The sequence below is a fragment of the Microcebus murinus genome, chromosome 20, assembly GCF_040939455.1.
Source record: "Microcebus murinus isolate Inina chromosome 20, M.murinus_Inina_mat1.0, whole genome shotgun sequence".
NCBI lineage: Eukaryota > Metazoa > Chordata > Mammalia > Primates > Cheirogaleidae > Microcebus > Microcebus murinus.
Window position 1 is genome coordinate 29,965,337 of NC_134123.1, and position 20,792 is coordinate 29,986,128.

The window sequence follows — 20,792 nt, forward strand, 5'->3', positions numbered from 1 at the left end:
TAGGGTTTTTTTTCTTTTTTTTTTGAGACAGAGTCTCACTTTATTGTCCAGGCTAGAGTGAGTGCCGTGGCGTCAGCCAAGCTCACAGCAACCTCAATCTCCTGGGCTCAAGCGATCCTGCCTCAGCCTCCTGAGTAGCTGGGACTACAGGCATGCGCCACCATTCCCGGCTAATTTTTTCTAGATATATTAGTTTGCCAATTAATTTCTTGATATTTATAGTAGAGACAGGGTCTTGCTCTTGCTCAGGCTGGTCTCGAACTCCTGACCAAGCAATCCGCCCGCCTCGGCTTCCCAGAGAGCTAGGATTATAGGTGTGAGCCACCGTGCCCGGCCACATAGGATTTTTTTTCCTACCAGAATTTTCAAACATTCACAAAAAAAGAAGATAAATTGCCAATCGTGTTTCATCTCCACCTCCTCCTCCCTCCCCTGCTGGGTATTTTAGAGCAAATCCCAAACCTAGAGCGTCTCTGTTAAAAATTTAAAAATCACACGAGACCATTAACATACCTAAAATTTTTTCTAAACAATTTCCTAATAGTATCTAATATCTAATCAGTGTTCATTTGTCCTTGATTTATGTATAAATGTCTTTTTACATGTAATTTGTTTGAATCAAGACCCATGAAGTCCACGCATTACGTTTGGCTGATACATCCTCCTCCCACTCCCAGCATTTTATCAGGATAATTTCCAAACACACAGCGAAGGTGAGAGAATTTTACAGTGAGCACCTGTATAAACCCCTGGGTCACACCTGTTTTGTCACGTTCATCCACCCACCTGTCGTTCTACAGTCGGTAATACTCCTAAGTTCTGTTTTATCTAAAATATGATCCTTCTCTCATGTTTCTTCCTTGCCGTTTTTTTTTTGTTTTTTTTAGAGACAGAGTGTCACTTTGTTGCCCAGGCTAGAGTGAGTGCCGTGGCGTCAGCCTCGCTCACAGCAACCTCCAACTCCTGGGCTCAAGCAGTCCTCCTGCCTCAGCCTCCCGAGTAGCTGGGACTACAGGCGTGTGCCACCATGCCCGGCTAACTTTTTCTATGGATTTTTAATTGGCCAATTAATTTCTTTCTATTTTTAGTAGAGACGAGGTCTCGCTCTTGCTCAGGCTGGTCTCGAACTCCTGACCTCGAACGATCCGTCCTCCTTGGCCTCCCAGAGTGCTAGGATTCCAGGCGTGAGCCACTGCGCCCGGCCCTTCCTTGCCATTTTTGTTGAAGAACCGGTGTCATTTGTCCTGCAGAATTTCTCTTTGGTTGTTTTGAGGGTCCAGTGAGCTAATAGGTACATGGAGCTGAGGCTATAGTAGGTACTTAATTAATATTCATTATGGTTTATCTGTATCTTCTTATTTTTCCAAGGGAAAAATATATCATTTTTGTAAACAGAAAAGCAAAGTTTTAAAAAGTTCCTGGACTTCCTGCAGCCACACTGGTTTGCAGCCACACGGGGGGGTGGTTCTCACTTTGCTGGGCTGCTCCATGCAATCAGCCCTGGGGAGGGTTTGCCAGCACGGGGGTGGGGCATAGGAGGGATCAGAGCCTTTGCTGGGGCGGGGGATAGTGACACCAGGAGGGAGGCCCAGAGGAAACACAGGGAAACGTTTGTGGAGCAGGAGAAATCCCAGGGATGGCGGAAGCCACAGCAGGCATCATTAGGGAGCAAGAGGGAGCGCGCAGCTGGGTTTCGAGGGGCCGGGGCAGATGGAACAAGAGGCAAATGGGTCTCCCCAGGGATCGTCACCACGGACTGGGACAACAAGCAGACAGGTGAAAAATACACAGGTCTTTGGCGTACTCCGTCTGAGACTGGAAAACAGGAGCAGGAGATTGGCAGGGGAGCTCTGAGCCTGGTTTTGCCACCATGCCCCGTGCGGTCTTGGGTGAGGCACCTCTTCCCTTCTCTGAGCCTCAGTTTCCCCTCCTGCAATACAGCAGGGCAGACCAGAAGACCCCAGTCGCTTTATTGTTTTGTTTGTTTAAGCTCTGGCAAGGCAAGCGTTCCATCTCGCTGACTGCCCCCGGGGCTGGATGGCTGGATGACGGGGACACGGTTGCTGGGGTCTGGATGTTGGTGGCCCCGTTAGCACTTCTTTCAGGGAGACCAAGTACAGACTTAAAACCGAGAGTCACCAGATCAAAGTACAAACCGAACGCAGGCTCTGGTCTACACAGGCCTGGATCCCAAACCTTGTTCCAACACTCACTGGCCCGTGGCCTTAGTAGTTGAGTCCACGATTGGCCGGTGGCACCCGCCGTGGCCCAAGACGTGGCGAGCCTCAGCTTCCCCACCTGCCCCCGGCTCCGGGGCTTCTGAAATGCAGCTAACCCTTGCAGGAGATCTGGCTCGTTAACCTCCCAGTAAAATCTGCTTAAGATCTTTAGCCAAACAACATGGAAAAATGAATAAAAATAGACCACTTGCCTGAACCCCGTGGTCCCGGGCCCCAGCCACCCGTCAAACACAGCGATCGTGAAACCACCCGGGCAGAGGGGACACCCGTCAGCTTAGGTTCACGGGCCATTGTCCTCTCCGCGGAATGAAACTCATGAGCCCACTGTGAGCCGTTCAGGTTTGATGCCTCCCAAATTGCCGGATGGCACCGGAGCGTGGTGTGGACGTGCAGACACCGGGCTGTCCCCGTGCACACGGCCTTGTTCCTGAGGGCCCGGCCCGGAGCTGAGTCACGCCCCGCCCATGGCACCCGGCGTGGAGCCACAGGATCCCGGCTGCCCCCTTGGAACGTTCCAGCGTGAACTTGAGAACGGCAGGGCAGACTTGCGCCCTCGCCCGTCCCCGATTAAACAGGGTGCGAGACACCCTCCGGGCGGAAGGGAGGCCCCCGGCTGGGAAGGGCACTGCGGTGACAGCGGGCTGGGGACAGAGCGAGCGGCTTCTCTGGTGGGCTCTGGGCTCTGTTGGGGGTCGCGTTGTGCCCGCTGCAGAAGACCTGGAGGTCGTGACCCCCGGTGGCCCGGAACGGGACCTCGTTTGGAAGCAGGGTGGGTGCAGAGGTAGTGAGGGAAGACGAGGACACACTGGAGTAGGGTGGGCCCTGATCCGACGGGACCGTGTCCTCATAAACAGAGGGACGCAGGCACACACACGCAGGGAGAACGCCTTGAACGTGGGGGCAGAGATGGGGCGGGCGTCTGTGTGCTAGCCAAGGGACGGCCAGGTCCGCCACCGACGACAGGCACGGAACAGAACCTCCCCTGCCGGCACCTCGACCTCAGGCCCCCCGGCCTCCAGACCCAGGACAGAGTACATTTGTCACCCAGTTGCGTCCCCCGACCCCTGGGCTGGGGCGCTGTGCCGTGCCCGCCCTGGGAAACGAACACAGAGGCCTGGCTTTGAGCCCTTCCCCTCCCCCACCCAGGGAGCCCCGGGCGGGGTGGTCTCCGTCTTTGAGGTTGGGCCTGGGAACCCCAGACTTGGGGGCCCCAGATGGCTCCCTGGGACGCTGGGAAGCCAAGAGGTGGGGGGGACCACTCTGCCCTGGGCAGCGGGGCTGCGGCAGCCACGTGGGGCCCGGGGCCAGACAGCGGCGGAGGCAGCCGGTCAGGAAGGAGGACGCAGGGGAGGACAGGGAGGGCCGGAGGGAGGGGGGCTTCGCACGTCCCACGCGGTTCCTGCTCCTCCCGGCCTGCGCCCAGCCCTCGCTGTGCTCTGCATCCTTCCACCCGGCTCCCCTTCTTTCCTGATCTCCTAACCTGTCTTTGGAAACCGCAAAGTGGGGTGCACATTTTCTCAGCGGCAGCAAGCTTGATCGAGCACCTGCTGTGTGCGGGCGCGGGGTGCCACGGCCACGTGCGGAGGCTGCGCGACCGGGCCCCGGCTGGTCCCAGGCCCTGGGGAGTGTCTCCCTCGGGGCTGCGTGAGTCCCCAAGAGGCCCTGAGGACACCACCGACCTTCTCCCCAACTCCAGGTCCCAATAAAAACAGTGAGGTGGCCAGCAAAGTTCCAGCATTTTCCATCTTCGGCTGGTAAATGCTCTTGTGAAACGTCAGATCTCAGATTCCTCCCTTCTTCATCTTTTTCCTCATTTTGAGAGACGTGGGCAGATAAATGATAAATAACAGATAAATTATAAAAAAAATATTAATACTAGTGAGGCTAAAATGGGCAACAAGGCGGTGCGTGGTGGCTGAGGGGGGGGGTCTGGTATCTGATTGGTCCAGTGCAAGTGATCTTGGGCAAGTTGCTTAACCTTTCTGTGCCTCAGTTTCCCCATCTGTACAATGGACATCGTAAACTTCGTCGAATTTTTATAAGGATTCATTTAGAGGAGTCAATACGTGCAAAGTGCTCACATCCCAAAGCGGCTGGCACGTGGCGAGCACTAGACGAGTCTGAGCTATTACTATCAACACGGCGACGAAATGCTCGGGATCGGGGAGCACAGAGAAAGGGGTAGTTGTCAGCGGAGATAAGACACTTCCTGGGGGCCCTGCCCAGTTCATGATGATGCACTTGACGGTCCTTTTCACCTCTAGCAGTCGGTCTCCAGCAACCACATTGGTACCGCTTGTCTCGGACACTCCCTTGGAACTGGACCAAAGAGAGGGTCCCTGGAGTGGCCACCTTCGGTCATGCAACACAGCAAAGAGAGTGAGTCCTGTGCAGAGGGAAACAGCAACATGAAGCAGAGAGAAGGTCCCTGGGTCTTTGGTTTTGAGTCTGGCTACCTTTACACCCCTGACTCTTATGCTCCGTGTCTATGCTTTGCTTAAGCCCCTCTGCGTGGTTTATGCCACAGCCGAGGCGTCCGCGTGCCGTGGCCTGCCTTCTCCGCACCTGCAAGTCTAGTTGAAGAAAGGAGACTAGGGGCCGGGCGCGGTGGCTCACGCCTGTCATCCTAGCACTCTGGGAGGCCGAGGACGGTGGATTGCTCGAGGTCAGGAGTTCGAGACCAGCCTGAGCAAGAGCGAGACCCTGTCTCTACTATAAATAGAAAGAAATTAATTGGCCAACTAAGATATATATAGAAAAAATGAGCCGGGCACGGTGGCGCATGCCTGTAGTCCCAGCTACTCGGGAGGCTGAGGCAGGAGGATCGCTTGAGCCCAGGAGTTTGAGGTTGCTGTGAGCTAGGCTGACGCCATGGCACTCACTCTAGCCTGGGCAACAGAGTGAGACTCTGTCTCAAGAAAAAAAAAAGAAAGAAAAAAGAAAGGAGAGTAGGGGTTGGGAAGCCATTTTCCCTACCATTTTTCTTTTAAATGTTGATTTTTAATAGAAATGGGGTCTCGCTCTTGCTCAGGCTGGTCTCGAACTCCTGAGCTCAAGCAATCCTCCTGCCTTGGCCTCCCAGAGTGCTGGGATTATAGGCGTGAGCCACTGCACTGGGTCCATCTCCCCGTTTACTGAGCACCAACTTCGTCCTAAGCCTTGCCCTGAGCACCCTGGTGCATTATCTCGTCAGCTCAGTCGCATCACAATTCGATTTCTGTGTCACAGGTCAGAGACTGAGGTTGGGAGGGGGGAGGTTAAGAGACTTGGTCAGCGCGACCCAGCTAAGGAAGATGGAGACCTACCATTCAGATGCCAAGTCTGTGCTCCTGATGTCTTTGCTATTCTACCCAGAGTCCCTGCATGGCATCTCCCCACTCCCTTGCTGGGGGAATCTTAGAACAACTGTGGCGCTTGCCTCAGCTTCCTAATCTGCAAAATGGGGTGATAGCATCTCTCTGCCTGCCTGAAGACTGTCTGGACCAGCTGGTGCAAATGGGGGTGTGAGTGAGTTTGGGGACATCAGTTTGTGCTCCGCACACGTAACGCCCCTCCTCCCCAAATTTCTCCCTTTTGTGGCTTCTTGGCAACTGACGCAGAGTGGATGGAGGGGAAAGAAAGGAGGTCACACATAAATTGGTCAATTTGCGCATCCTCATAGCAAAGGCCAGTGTGGGAGAGAGATGCAATTAATCTGAAAAACACAGTGTTTTTATTTACTTTTATTTTCATTTTTATTTTTATTTTTGAGACAGAGTCTCTTTTTGTTGCCCAGGCTAGAGTGAGTGCCGTGGCGTCAGCCTAGCTCACAGCAACCTCAGACTCCTGGGCTCAAGCGATCCTCCTGCCTCAGCCTCCCGAGTAGCTGGGACTACAGGCATGCGCCACCATGTCCGGCTAATTCTTTCTATATATATTAGTTGGCCAATTAATTTCTATTTATAGTAGAGACTGGGTCTTGCTCTTGCTCAGGCTGGTTTCAAACTCCTGACCTCGAGTAATCCTCCTGCCTTGGCCTCCCAGAGTGCTAGGATGACAGGCGTGAGCCACCGCGCCCGGCCGAGTACATATTCTTTTATTCTATTTTATTTTGTCAGCCTCTTTATTTTTTGAGACAGGGTCTCACTCTGTTGATCCGGCTAGAGTGCGGTGGTGTCATCATGGCTCACAGCCCCCTCCAACTGCTGGGCTCAAGTGATCCTCTTGCCTCAGCCTCCCTAGTAGCTGGGACTACAGGCATGCGCCACCATGCCCGGCTAATTTTTTTTTTTTTTGTAGAGATGAGGTCTCACTATGTTGTCTAGGCTGGTCTCAAACTCCTGATCTCAAGCGATCCTCCTGCCTCAGCCTCCCCAAATGCTGAGATTATAGATCTGAGACACTGGGCTATTTATGTGACATTCAAGAGAGAGTAAAACTTTCTGTAGCGACAGAAGGCAGATCAGGGATTGCTTGGGGCCGGGAGTGGGTGGCTGGATCAACCGCAGAGAACACAGAGAAACTTTTTTGAGGCTGTGGGAATGTTCTATGGCCCTCTCTCGATTGAGGTGGCGGTTACACGGGGGTATAGGGTTGTCAAAACTTACCAGCCTGTTCTTTCAAAATGGATGTGCTTTATTACATGTAAATTGTACTTCAGTGACATCGATTTGCAAAGGACAAAAGTTTACCTGTATCTCCAGAGATTAACCGCTCCTAAAGTTTTGGCATCTGGATGTAAACCAATCAATCGATGGATCGACTGACTGCAAGAAATGTTAGTTCCAGAAACATGCTCAGTCCTCTGTAATACTTCCTTGTGATCTGCAGGCTTGATTATGTGGTGACAGCGAGAAGGCGAGGGGAAGAGGATGGCACTTCATGGCCCCTGCCGCCTCCTTTGTGTCCCGAAAGCAGAGAAGGCGGGGTGTGCCGTGGGGACTTGTCACACCGCTACCTGGTAGCACAGGCTGCTGGACGCCAACCACGCGTCTCCCCTCCCCTCCCCACCGATGCAGGCTAGAACGCGAGCTGGCCTGGCATCGGCCCAGGAGAAGAGGGAGAAGGATGTCCCCCAACTTCAGGACGAAAACATGACTCCTCTCCTTATGCGAGGAGAACAAACACATTTTATTACTTGATGGGTACATTAAATGCCATCGGTACGGAATGTGTGTTCCCTCATGCCCGTATCTGATGCCTGTTAAAAATGAGCTTCGAGAATGCCCTCCTGGCTGATGTAATTTTTTTTTTTTTGAGACAGAGTCTCACTCTGTTGCCCAGGCTGGAGTGAGTGCTGTGGCGTCAGCCTCGCTCACAGCAACCTAAAACATCTGGGCTCAAGCGATCCTCCTGCCTCAGCCTCCTGAGTAGCTGGGACTACAGGCATGCGCCACCATGCCCAGCTAATTTTTTGTATATATGTATTTTTAGTTGGTCAATTAATTTCTTTCTATTTTTAGTAGAGACGGGGTCTCTATCAGGCTGGTTTCGAACTCCTGTCCTTGAGCAATTCGCCCGCCTCGGCCTCCCAGAGTGCTAGGATTACAGGCGTGAGCCACCACGCCCGGCCCTGGCTGATGTAATTTTGAGATAAGAGTTTTCAGGCACGGCTTCCAGAAAATTCCCCCAAAGCAATAGCACTCAGGGCAGCTACGGAATTGGGACCACTCAGGAACAAATCGTTTTGCTGCCTGCTTTTGGTGCTTGGCATTCTATTACACACATGGATGGCCATGCGCCATTAAATAGGCTACAGAAACAGCTTAAAACAGGTTGCATCTAATTCTCTCCTATGGGTCCCCGTGTTCCTTGACAGTCTGATAGAGGTGGCTGTGAGTGAGTTTGCTCCTAGCCACTGGAAGTGAATTCTGAGGAGGAGCACGACTGTCTCCAGACTGTGACCTACGGGATGGCTCAAAAGGATGTGGCTGACCCAATATTAGCCCTGCTAGCTTAGAGGGAGGGAAAAACACCTTCCTTTAAACCAGGGGTTCTCAGCCAGGGGTGATTTTGCCTCCTAGGTGACATTTGGAGGCATTTTTGGTTGTCTCAACTTGGGGATGCTCCGAAACATCTGCAGCGCATGGGACAGGTGCCTGCCACCAACAGGTCACCCGCCCCAGATGTTAACGGCCCCGGCGGTGGAAACCTGCTTTCAACCCAGAGGGGCTGCTGCATTTTGTGTCTGCACCCAGCTGTCGGGCAAATGAGAAACGTTCAGGGAAGGGGACCAGGTGGAGGCTCATTGTCGGGGCTGTGTCAACATGGGCTCTAATGTCACAGTGGCGGCGAGACAGCACTATGGGAAGTGCTTACTCTGGCCTGGGCTGTGAGTGCGATATTGATCATTTTCATTAAATTTCTGCGACTTGAGAAGAAGGTACTGCGATGACCTCACTTTCTAGTAAATCAACGAAAGATACACACCGCTGATAAAGGGAAGAGTAAGGAGTTTGTTTTCTTCTTGGTATACTCTTTTTTGGGGGTGGGTAGTGGAGTGTTGTAGCTGGCGTCTGCACTCAACTGTGAGCTCCCTGGGGGCAGTATCTGTGTGTGTTGGATCTGTAGTACCCAACAAAGCCCCTGGCATTCAAGTAGGGGCTAATAAACAGGTGTTTAATGGAATCGAATGAATGAATGAATGAATGAATGAATGAATGAATGGAGCAGGGCAGTGTAGCTCAGGGGTTAGAACGCTAGCATTGCAGTTAGATCCAACCATTCGAAAGACAACCATCGTGCACGGACTTGGGGCCAGACCCCAGAGAGACCAGCCGTGGTGCGCTGTGGCTGACCTGTCGTCGCTCATGACAGCTGATTGCTAATTTTTCAGAAATTTTTGCAAGCTGGTTGTCAAACAGCCATTAAGAAAAGATCAAGTTATATAAAGTTACAATGAAATAAATTATATTTTTTAAAAAGGTCATAAAAACTCGTCACTTCCTAATTATGTCACTACGCGTCGCCAGTATCTCTGTTCTTGGAGTTATTTATGTGTGTTGCAGGGGTCGCCAGACTTTTTCTGTAAGAGGGCCAGACAGTAAATATTTCAGGCTGAATCTGCAGTCCACGGGCTGAATCTGGCCCCAGCCTGCTGTCTCTCTGTGTGGTGGGAATTTTACGGTGGGGGACACATCTTCCTAACTCCACGTGCAGTGACACATGTTGGTAGCTTGCAGTCAGCCACAGGGGTTGTATTTACACCAGGAAAATTGTCAAGTGCTATAAATCAGGGCTTTCCTTTTTCTCGGCAGGCTGACTGTCGAACACTTACCAGCACACCGCTGCCTACGGGGACGGGCAAAACCGGAAGGAACCCTGTCCGCTTGGAGGGTACCGTGTGTTGGGGTTCGAGCACCATTGCATGGGTTGGGGGGACGCAAGGAGGGCGCTGTGCATGGGCTGGCAGGTCTCCACCGGAGACCAAGCTTGGGGGGGGGGCATCCGCCTGCAGGTGTGGCTCCTGGACGTGGGCTCAGCTAGACCCCTCCTGGGCTGGCCATTGGGCTGGTACTCTCCTCCCCACTGGGGACTGTGCCACCTTGTGAGATTCCCTCATCGGCAGCCCGGGTGGCAGGGGTGTCTCTCCCTTCTGAGTCCATTCCAGGGGAAAATTCGGAGAACCAGGAGCTGAGACCATGAGCACATGCAGGCAGTTGACCCCCCTGTGCACGATGGTGTCCCAGCTCCTGGCACAGAGCTTGGTACACAGTAAGTCCTCCGCCAGCACGGCCTAGGGTTGGGCGCCCAGTACGCTCCTGAATCGCAGGTGACAAGCCAGAGCTGGCTCAAACGAGCAGGCATTGCCAGCAAAGAATTCAGAAAATGACAGCTTTCTCTGGTGAGCTGGACTTTGCTTGGTGAACAGGCCTGTAGGAGCCCGAGGCGGGTGAAGGCTCCGTGAATTGCCGTGCACTTCCTGTTGCTCTGTACACCTCCCGAGTTCAATATGGGAAGGGTAGACTGTCAGGAGCCTGGCCCGTGCTTTGGAGGGTCTGGAGTCCCGTGGCATTGAGGGACAACTGGGTAACACAGGCCAGCCACAGAAACTCAGTGGGCTGGTGGCTCCCAAGGAGGGTGGGCAGTGCCATCGATGGGCTTCTGCTGGAATATGACAGTGGGATTCAGATTCATTTCCGGGTCAGGAACCTGGGCTAGCAGGAGGTGGGGGACTCTGCTGTGAGTGACCTGACTTCCAGTCTAGAAGGCTGGGGACTTGACCATCACAGACTGAGTACTAATGCCATCCCATCTCGTCCCGTCCCCACTTACCAGCCCAATCCATCTTGTGGCTGGCACTTTCCTAAGCACAGGGAGTATGCGAGTTTGATGATCGGTCACTGCACATCTGCTGAGCCCGGCTGTGTGCAGACACTGAGCTAGCGCTGCTAGTGTCTAGGGGGCTCCAGCTCACTGATTTCAAACTAAAATCAAGAAATGTTATTATTTAAAGATGACATCCCTTGAATTCAACATTTTCTCCCTAAGTGTCTGCTCAAGACAATGCTACAAAGGAAGATAGTTGTAATGTCTCCCCAGATCCCTACACGAGTGGTAAACATATGGGATTTGAGGTCAAACAGAATGTCAGGTTCAAATCTTGGCTGGACAGCAGGCAGGATAGCTGCCTGCCCCTCAACTTGATAATAATTCCTACCTCTGGGTTGGTGGGGAGGAATAAATGCAAACAAATATGTAGAGGTCTCAGCACAGAATGTGGCCTTATGGGTGCTGGTGGTTGTCATCATGACTTTGCTACTAATGTTTGCAAAACAGCCCCTGCACCAGGCAGTACCCAGGATGCCTGGGACGGTCCTGGAAGAAATCGGGGATCCTTTGCATCCTGCTAAATCTCCTCCTTCTACTGGAGCTTTGCACCCTGAATGGACAGAGGAGGGTCCATGGATGTCCCCGAAGTGGACAGCAGCTGCCACTAGGCCACCTCGGTGACTTCACTGGCAACCACTGCCTCCCTTCTGGGTGGCACGGCAGCCCCCTCACTGGCATCCCTGCCTCTGGGCTATTTCGTTGCACCCCTCATTCATGTTACTGTGCAGATTTTCAAAGATGCCATGTACAAGCCACTCTCTTACATGTCCCCACTGCTCTGGTCCCTGGGTCTGCATTTCAGGGCACTTCCTGCTCACCTTCCAGGCCTCTGCCCCATCACCCTAGGCACCTTGCATGCCGTGGCAAATGAGTGCAGTTTCCTGGACAGGGTGAGCTTCCTCCCATCTCTTTGCCTTTGTATGGGCCATTCCCTCTTCCTAGAGCCTTCTTTAACTGATTCCTCTTGGAGTTGGGACATGTACACTCGTGTCACCCGCCCTGCTGGGTTAGGCATCTCCTGTTCCCAAGCACAGCATGGTCATTCTGTTTTTACATTGTCCTGGACTCTGAGCTCCATGGTTTGTGCTTGAGTCATGAGCTCTGGAGAAACCTGGGCTAGTTAGCTAAGTGAGCCCGGGGAAGTCATTTAAGCTCTTTGTGTCCTCATCTCTGAGAGTGGATGGGGACAGTACCCATGTCATGGGGTTGCTGTGAGAAGAAAATGATGTGTTGACGCAAAATTCTTAGCACAGAGGAAATCTCAGCCCACCGTGGCTATTATAGCAATTAACTGCTATTAATACCAGTGCCTGGCCTGCAACTGGCATACAGCAGGAGCTCAATAACCACCTGAACAAACGACCTAATTCCACCCATTCATGCACTGGGGGTTTCTTGGCCACAACCATCCTGCACACTCACATCTCTCAGGTTCGCTCCTTCTAGCTTGATGATTTTTCTCGAGGCTGCTGAAGTTCAGAGCGTGAAGGGAACGCCAATAAATTGTGGGGAGTCAAAGAATTCCTGATTCTGTAACCTAACTGTGCTTCCCCCACCCCCTTTTGCCCGGCTCCTGGGCAGGCTCGATGTCCCCCCTGTATTTGGTGCAGGATGCAGGCTGGGACCTGCCTCCCCCCCCTCTCCCGCCTGCCCCCAGCCCTGGCCAGGTTCCGGGAAGAGGGTCCCGGGGGGAGCATCGCCATGCTGTTTGCTTTTGGGAGACAGGGAGGGGTGTGAACAATTCCCAGCGCAAGGACGCAGTGGACACTCTGCGGCAGTCACGATGCAATTCAACACACGCTGCACACGTTCACGTGTTCACGACAGAGGCACCTTCACTTAACACAAAGGCAAAAATCTGGGGTTTTAACGTTATTAGCTGTGGGATGGAACGGAGGTAGTAAGAAAGCCTGGCGGAGGAGCTGGCCGTTTGCTGGGTGGCCTTAGGAGCAGCTTGTGATGCAGAAAGGGCATGTTCTGCTTCCAGGCTGGAGTCTGTGACTCTGGTTCATCCCACAAAGGCCCTTCCAGTACCATCCTCTCCCGGCTCACCCAGAGACGCATAACCAGGTCTGAGGTAGAGGAGGGGTGGCTGTTACCTGGGTTCCTAGAAGAGGCTCTGTCTCCAGGGACGGAAGGAAGGACGGGGGCTCTCTCCAGGAGGTGTGAGCACCCCCAGGCCAAGGAAACCGCTGTCCTGCGGCCCCCTCTGGCCAGCCTGGCGGGCAGCCTGGGCCAGGGAGGAGGTGTCAGAGGTCAAGTGGTCCAGCCCCCGCCCCACCCCCGCCCAGCCCGGGCCCCCAGCTGCCACCTGGCCGCACCTGGGCCGTCGTGGCGCCCTGCCTCCCCTCCGAGTCCGGCGTGGGCCGTCGGGGCGGCGGTCGCCCCGGCCCGCGGGCCGCCCGGCTCTGCACCCGCCTGGGCACCGGCGGGGGCGCGGCCGGCGTGACGTCGCGGCCCGCCCCGCGCCCCCTGCCCCTCCCCCGCCGGGCGCGGCGGCCCGGGGCCTGCCGGGGCTCGCCCGCCCAGCCCCCTCCGGCGCCCCTCCCGTCGGGCCGCGCCTCCCCCAGTCCCCGCCCGGCGCGCGGACTCCGCCCGCGAGAGGCCGAAACCGCGGCGGCCGCCGCCGTTGCCGCCATTGACGTCAGAGGGGCGGGCACATGACCCCGCGGGGACCAATCGCGCGGGCGCCCCGCCGCTCCTGCCGTCGCTCGGCCGCGCCGGCCCCCGCGGCCCCCGCCCGCCGCACACTCGCCGGCCGACGCGCAGCCGCTCGCACCGTCCACACGCGCGGCGGGCGGCGCGGGGCCCCGAGACACGCCCGCGCCCGCCGCCGCCGCCCCCGCCCCGCCGGGGCGCCCGCCCGCCCCGCCCGCGCCCGCCGGCCCGCCCCCGCCCGCCGTCCCGCGCCGCGAGCATGCACCCGACGAGCTAGGAGGAAGCGGGAGCCCCGCAGGAAGCGCCCAGGCCGGCCGAGCCCGCCGCGCGCCGCCCCCGCGGGCAGCGCCCCCTCCTCTGCGGGCGCCGCCAGCCCCACGCCCCCCCACCTTCCCGGGGGGTGGGGGGGTGCGGGCCGCCGGATCCGGGGGCCCCGCCGCCCCAGAAGCCCCGCGCAGCCCCCGCTCCCCGCCCCCCGCCGCGGCGCGGCCATGGATCTGACCAGCAGCGCGGGCGGCGGCGACCCCCGGCAGCTCGAGGAGACCAAGCCGCTGCTGGGGGGCGACGTGTCGGCGCCCGAGGGCACGAAGATGGGCGCCGTGCCCTGCCGCCGGGCCCTCCTGCTGTGCAACGGGATGAGGTACAAGCTGCTGCAGGAGGGCGACATTCAGGTCTGTGTCATCCGGCACCCGCGGACCTTTCTCAGCAAGATCCTCACCTCGAAATTCCTGAGGCGCTGGGAGCCGCACCACCTAACGCTGGCCGACAACAGCCTGGCGTCCGCCACGGTGAGTCGCTCTGCCGGCTGCGCCCCCGCGCGCCCCTCGGCCCGGGCTGCGCCCCGGCCGCCCCTCGGCGCCGCACCTGGGGCCCGGGGCCTGTGCGGCGTGGGGGTGCGGGGCACGCGGAGAGCCGGGGCGCCCCGCTCCTGGCCTGCTCCCGGGGCTGGCTTTGGGCATCTGAAGCCCACGCCAGCCGGCGGGGCTCGGGAGGGACCCTCCGAACGCCGGGGACGTGTGGCCCACCCCGGGCTGGGTGTCTGGGGACCTTGTGCGCCCGAGCCCTCTCGGGTTTCTGGTGGCGGGGGGCCGTGGGATCGGCCCCGGGCCGGGCCCTCATCGTGGTGGGGGTTCCCTCTCTGGAAGCCGGTGGCCCATCTGGGTCTGAGCTGGAGGAGAAAACAAAACACGACCCAAAAATTAAAAAAAAAAAAAGAAAATCAAAACCTCAAAACCCCCAAGCCCCAAGAATTTCCAGAAGCTGGTTCCTTTCTTAGCTTTCCCCGTCCTTTATTCTTTTTCCTTCCTGGGGCTGGCAGGCGAAACTGGGTGCTTCCCTTTCTGAAAATCTCATTTGCACATTGGGAGGTGGAAGTGGAGGGGGAGGGGGCCGTGGGCCTGGAATAGCTCCAGCCCGAGGGGGGTCGGGTTCCCCCGGTTGTGGAGCCCCGGGTCGCGCATTGTCTGTGGGGTGTGTGTATGTACGTGTGTTTTGCTGCCGGAGGTTTTATTTGGTGGTTGTTATTGTTTTGAAATATATGGCTAGGGCTGGGTCAGCCGGATGAGATGGAGAGGAGAAATTGATCTGTTTCTGAAATGAAATCTGCAAATGGTGGCCTCCTTCATACGTGGAGAAAGACAGCAGTGGTGGTGGGGGGTGGGGGTGGCGGGTAGGAGCCTGAACAGGATGCTTTGTGTTTTGAAACAAGGACAGTTTCAAATGCCGTGGCCGCCGGTGGCTTGGGCCTGAGCCTTGCTGTGGGGGTCCCATCCTCTTTGGAGAGGTGGCCCGCCCTCCCCAGAACGGACAGGGCCCCCCTGGGGCCGCCGCGATCCTGTTTACTAAGCACAGTGGGAGGGGGGCAGAACCCAATGCCTGCCCACACCTGTGCCAAGAAAACGCAGCCAGGAAACAGGGTGTCGCTTACATGGCATGTCACAAACGTGTAGCGTGTGTAGACATTTCCCCAGCATCCGTGCTCCCTTGGCGGTGTGTCACAGGCCATGACACATGCTCCAAGGAATGGGGAGGGGGGAAAAGTTAGCCGAAGAGTCCTACTCTTTGAATCAGGCCCCCGGCCTCCACCCCAGAGGAGTACACACGAGGACTTTTATTCTGAATTTGGGGTCCGACATGCTTAGAGCACCTATTTATTTTCTCCTTCCTGTGGGCAGGTTGGTGCAATGTCTGCAAAGCCTCCTTTCTCGGGGAGGGATTGCTGGGTGCCGGGAGGACGCCCAGCCCCGGTGTCAGGCTGCTGCATGTTCTTAAACCCGTCCCGGCCAGGGGCCTCAGCATTCAGCTTTTCGGTTGATGGAGGGGGAGCGAGCCTCGGAAAATTGGCCAGCACAGAGTGTTTGGGGGGGGGGGGGCTGGTGACCTGGGCACCTCCCTGCCTGGGCTCTGGAGCCCCCAGGTCTGGCTTCACGATCGTCAGCTCAGGGGCACTTTATTGGGCTTCATTGTTGTTCTTCCATGTCCCAACATGAAGGGGAATTGGGGAGGGAGAAGGGTTGGGAGGGACAGTGACCTGCCATGAAGGACAGGCCGAGCCCCCCCCCCAACCCTCGGGAGTTGCCAGGATGAGTCCCCTGCTGCCCATGTCCTTGGTTTGGGGGAAGCCAGCTCTGGAGACTGAGGCCCCCATCTTGCCTCTCGTTGTTTATAGGCATGTCTGAGGAGGAGGGAAGGGGAAGGAATACTTGAGCAGCCTCAGGCCCCGTGGCCACCGTGGCCATCGGAGGTGGCACCTTCGGTAGCTTGGGCCTCTCTGGAGAGCACCTGTGATTTCCAGTACTGGGACCGAGGGTTGTCCATGGCGTTGGGAAACGTGGAAGGAGGAACTACGAGGAAGCGTCCAATGGGCTGGCATAATTCCCTCTCTACTGCCTTTCGTCACCATGCCCGGCAGGCAGCGGGTGTCCCGAAGGTTTGTGCTCCCCCCGTTGGGGGGTCCAGAGGGGGCAGGGCTCTCCCTGCCAGGGCCTGTGAGCGGAGGCGGGCAGCTCCAGGCGGGCCTGGCTGGAACAGTGGCCTCCAGGGCAGCGGTGGGGCTGGGACTGCCACCAGGGACCTTGTCCCACCATGAGACACCTGGTTGGTGTCCAGGCTCTCGGGGAAGCAAAGGAGCCCCTGTGGGGTTTCCCTGAGGCCTGGGCGTTATGTAACCTGTCTGCATTTTATAGTGCGGCCCAAGCACTGTATTGAGAAATATTAGCCCAGACGAAACAAAGGTGAATTGGAGGGCAGTTCTCTACAACAGAAACCCTTTGCAGCCCTGTGGCTTTGTTGTAGCCCCTGGCCCAGCCTTGAGCTGCCATGTAGCAAGTATGTTTCATACAGGGTGGAATCCTATCATGCAGTGAAATGCGCACCTTCCATATTTTAAGCTGTCTACACAGACCAACTCAGGACCATCTAGTGAATAGCTGGGTAATTGTATGGGCTTCAAGAATAAGACACAGAGTGATTGATCTGCATTTAAACCAATAAACAAAGCCAATAATCTTTTTTTGTCCAGACCGTCTTTGGAACTGTCTACACTGATCCAGTTAACCGAATTCTAAGAAATTAAGACCAGGTTTGCAGGACCACGGCTGCATCAGGCGGGGTTGCAAGCATACTGGGGGCCCCCCCACTCCCACCTGGCAGGTGGTTTCAACTGGGTACACCCCTTAGCCTGGACCTCTCTTGGTTCTCTGCTAGAGAGATCCACAGAGGGGCCCGATGCTGTGGACTCAGCCTGGGGTCCAGGGACCTGACACCCCTGCAGGTTGTCGTAGCCCGCAGAGCCGACTTTGCCTTCCGCGGGATCAGGTCGGGGCTTGCCCTGCCGTCCTCTCCTGGGCCGGTTGCTGATTAAATCCTTGCCGAGCCAACCGCGTGCCTGACATGGCTTGTGGCAGCGGCCGGTTTGATGCCCCTGTACTTGGAAACTTTGGATCCGGAATGCTGGTAGACAAAGGAGGAAGCACACAGGCGACAGTGACCCGGCTAATGTGGGAGGGGACGTGGGGAGGCGTGGGCCCCTGCCTGGGGGACCCGGACCGCACCTTTCCGAGGAAGGGCCCAGCTGGTCAGGCTGTGGCGCCTCATTCCCCTTTCACATCCAGGCTTCCCGGTCCGTGGCCTCCCCGGCTCTCCGCCGCTGTTGACCCTGGTGTCGGTTGTGTCTACACCCGGAGGTTCTGCCCAGGCAGCTGGGTTCAGCAAGACCAGAATCCATTTTGCTGTTTCCGTCCCCGGGTTGAATTTGATCACCTGCTAGACATGTTTGTCTGCTGGCAGAGGGCTTTGTCTGTAGGCTTTGTTTCCCTTGCACCAAAGGAGTACAAATAAGCCACTTACCTTTTATTTCATCTTACTTTTAAAAAAATGCAGCGCGTGGTATTTTAGATTGGTGGGTCCGGTCAGAAGAGTCCTTTCTTCATTTACCAGGCAGGGGTCGGGGCCCAGGTGACAGCAGGTTTTTTATTCTCAAGCCGTAATTCATCAATGGCTCGTTTCAGAATTTTCACCACTCTGCTGCGTGATTGAAATGTTGCCGGGCATCTTGTCGTCACGGGTGGGAAAAGAGAAGCCGCCTTAATTCTCATCGGTTTCTTTAGCCTCGTGTTTTCTTGGTGGGGGGGTGGTGGCAGCCATCACCTGAACTTGACTGTGCTTAGCAAATGCTTACTGAGCACCTACTGTGCGGCACGCGCCGAGCTGAGAGTTGCACATCCCGATGGTTGGTTTCTACCGGAGAATTGAGATCCGCGTCCCCCAGGGTAGTCACAAACCCCCTGGGAGCTCATCGGTGTGCCTGCGCACGCGTGTTAATTGTTTTTTCATTTCTGTCACATACACCCCTCCCCAGTGGCCCATCCTTCCCGCCTTTGATTTATTTGATGTGTTTTGTGGCAGTTAGTAAACACAGATCTTCTTTGCTTTGCATGCCAATTGTCATAGAAAGATTTTGGAGTATATCATTTATTTCCTAGACAACTTGTCTGACTGGAGATGGGGGACGGGTGGAGACAGGAGAGGAGAAAAAGTCAAAATTCTCAGTAAACAGCACACATGGTCCGTCTTCCTTTGGCTGTAATAAGTAAGTGCATTTTAAGGAGGAAGTTTTTTTTTTTTTTTTTGATACAGAGTCTCACTCTGTTGCCTGGGCTAGAGTGCGGTGGGATCAGCCTAGCTCACAGCAACCTCAAACTCCTGGGCTCAAGTGATCCTCCTGCCTCAGCCTCACAGTTACCTGGGACTACAGGCATGCGCCACCATGCCCGGCTCATTTTTTCTATATATTTTTAGTTGGCCAATTAATTTCTTTCCATTTTTAGTAGAGACGGGGTCTCGCTGTTGCTCACGCTGGTCTTGAACTCCTGACCTTGAGCCATCCACCCGCCTCGGCCTCCCAGAGTGCTAGGATGACAGGCGTGAGGCACCCCGCCCGGCCAAGGAGGAAGTTTTGGTGGTGCCATCTGAGATGTCCTTCTTGGCCTGGCGATGTGCTGGTGCAGGGAGAAGGGGTCTCACTGCATGTGGCCGTGCTCTCCTCCGAGCCTTGGCCTGCAGGTGGCTTGCGTGCCGGCCCCACCAGCTCCTGTGCACCTCACCCAGCAGTGGGAGGGGGCATTTTGGGGACAACGTTCTGGGCAGGGCTCAAGGGGAAGCTGGTGACAGCAGTGTCCTGAAGACAGACCTGTCTCAGGGCACCTCCCTGCTGGCCTTGGGGTGGCAGGCCAGCCAGCCTCTCCCCTGGGCCAGCCAGGGCTGACTTGTCCTAAGGGTACCCGGTTGGTGTTCTGCGGAATGGACATTGGAGATGGTGGAGTTAGGCCTTATCTTGAAGGAATAAATGAGATCAAGGGAGGCGGCCAGGTGTAGGCGTCCCCGCTGTGGGCCAGAACAGACTTGCACTTCGCCGTCTCGTGGCACTGGGTTCAGAGGGTGCAGCTCCCTAGCTGTGTGCCTTTGCCGGCCCCCACTGGTCCTGGTTTATTCCCCATCCACAGGGCACCTCAAGTATAGAGTTGCTTCCAGGATTGGCGATAATCAATAAGCACCTACTAAGGACAGCCAGTAGCACATAGTAGGGGTGGAACAAGTGACCAGCATTCCAATTCCTGTTTTCCTAATTGCCCTGGTAGAGCTTCGTGAAATTCTGTACAAATGGGAGAGATTATTGCTATTTAAAGATGGGCGGTCTCCAGCAGAGAGTCTCCAGAGATGAACAGTGCATTTGGGAAAGTCAGGAGTGTTTAGCAGATGTCGTACATATGAAGGCAATGACATTGTTGCCAGCAGTTTAAGAAAAATTCCTCAGGGGGCACAGTCTACTTTCTTTTTTAAAAAAAGCAACGTTTTTTTTTGGGGGGGGGCGAATTAAAATAGTCATGCACGCACCAAATAAATTCCAATAGTACGACAAGGCACACAATGAAAAATAAGGTTTCTTTTTTACCATACGCCCCCACGGCGGCTCGCGCTGCTACGGCTTCTGTGTGTCCCGCTGGCCATTCCAGACGTTTACACACTGCTCTGCGCTGTTGTTCGCTCGCCGGGATATTCTGGAGATCATTCTAGATCTGTGCACGTGCAGCTGCCTTGCTCTTCCTCACTGCTGCGTGCTGTTCCCTGGGAGAGGCGTACCGTAGTAATAGGAGCAGGCTGTCCCCTATTGATGGGCATTTAGGTTAAGCCCGATTTTTTGCTATTTCAAACAAGACGCTTTCTATTTTTATTCGGCAGAGTTGCTTTTATTTGATAATCTGGATGTTTTCCCTCTTTGGGAGGGAGAGCTGACCCTGTCTTCGAAGGGGGAAGGGCAGTGTTGCCTGGAGTCATGGGTGCGTGGAGTCACACTTCGGTCTGGCTAAATGTCACCGAGCAAGGAACCCCCTCGGAGGGTCTGAATGTCCGCAGGTGAACAGGGGCCTCTGGCAGGGACACACTGCCCTCGCCCCCCAGGACAGGGTCTGAGCAGCTCCGCCCGATGGCGATGGTGTGGTTTTTATCCCAGACTTCCTGCTTTCCCCAGGTGGGAGCCAGGCCCCCCCTCCAGCCCCATGGTGGAGAAAGAGGAAGTGAAAATTTCTCTTCCTTGTGCCTGGGCTGTGGTCATGAGTCACCCGGTGTATTCAGCAGGCGCTCATCGAGGCTGAGTGCATTCTGAAAGGAAGCTTCGCTTACACCGCAGAGCCCTGGGTGAGGGTGATGAGACGCGAGCACGTGGGGGAGGTGTCGCTGAGCGTGTGAGGCAGAGGGGCCGCCAGAGAAAACGTTTCTGGTGCCGAGATCGTCTTCAGTCTTCAGGAGCCATTTCCGGCCCCCTGCCACGTGCGGAGCGTGTGTCCTGATGTTTGGGGTGCGCGGGGGAGTGAGGTAAGGCATGGCCGCTCGTTTCGGGCCTTTGTTCAACAGATAGGTGTCGCCCAGGCGACGCCTGGGAACCGAGACCCTGCCCTGGTGGAGCCTGTGTGGGTGGAGTGAGCGACAGACAAAAACAACTGAGCAAGTAAATGTAAAATCCGTGACAGGGAGAGTCAGGCTCAGTGGCTTGAGTCTGTAATCCCAGCCACTCGGGAGGCTGAGGAG

The 20,792-nt window shown here is 55.9% G+C and overlaps 1 protein-coding gene and 1 long non-coding RNA gene across 4 annotated transcripts in view; one reads left to right on the top strand and one right to left on the bottom strand.

The window, feature by feature from the left end:
• Positions 1-9,119: 9,119 nt before the first annotated feature.
• On the bottom strand, positions 9,120-14,010 carry LOC105861218 (uncharacterized). 3 transcript variants are annotated; one of them, XR_012913711.1, is made up of 4 exons: positions 13,927-14,010; positions 12,650-12,780; positions 10,494-10,645; positions 9,120-10,325 (listed from the first exon to the last, which is right to left on the bottom strand). It is a non-coding gene; the product is annotated as an uncharacterized LOC105861218 (long non-coding RNA). The 3 variants fall into 3 exon arrangements; XR_012913710.1 differs by lacking the exon at positions 13,927-14,010 and adding an exon at positions 12,872-12,997; XR_012913712.1 differs by lacking the exon at positions 13,927-14,010 and adding an exon at positions 12,862-12,997.
• Positions 13,483-20,792, top strand: part of CMIP (c-Maf inducing protein) — a 219,481-nt gene continuing 212,171 nt past the window's right edge. The window contains exon 1 of the mRNA XM_075995812.1: positions 13,483-13,996. Coding sequence (XP_075851927.1) covers positions 13,700-13,996 — 297 coding nt within the window. The 5' untranslated portion in view covers positions 13,483-13,699. The remainder of the gene's footprint in view (positions 13,997-20,792) is intronic.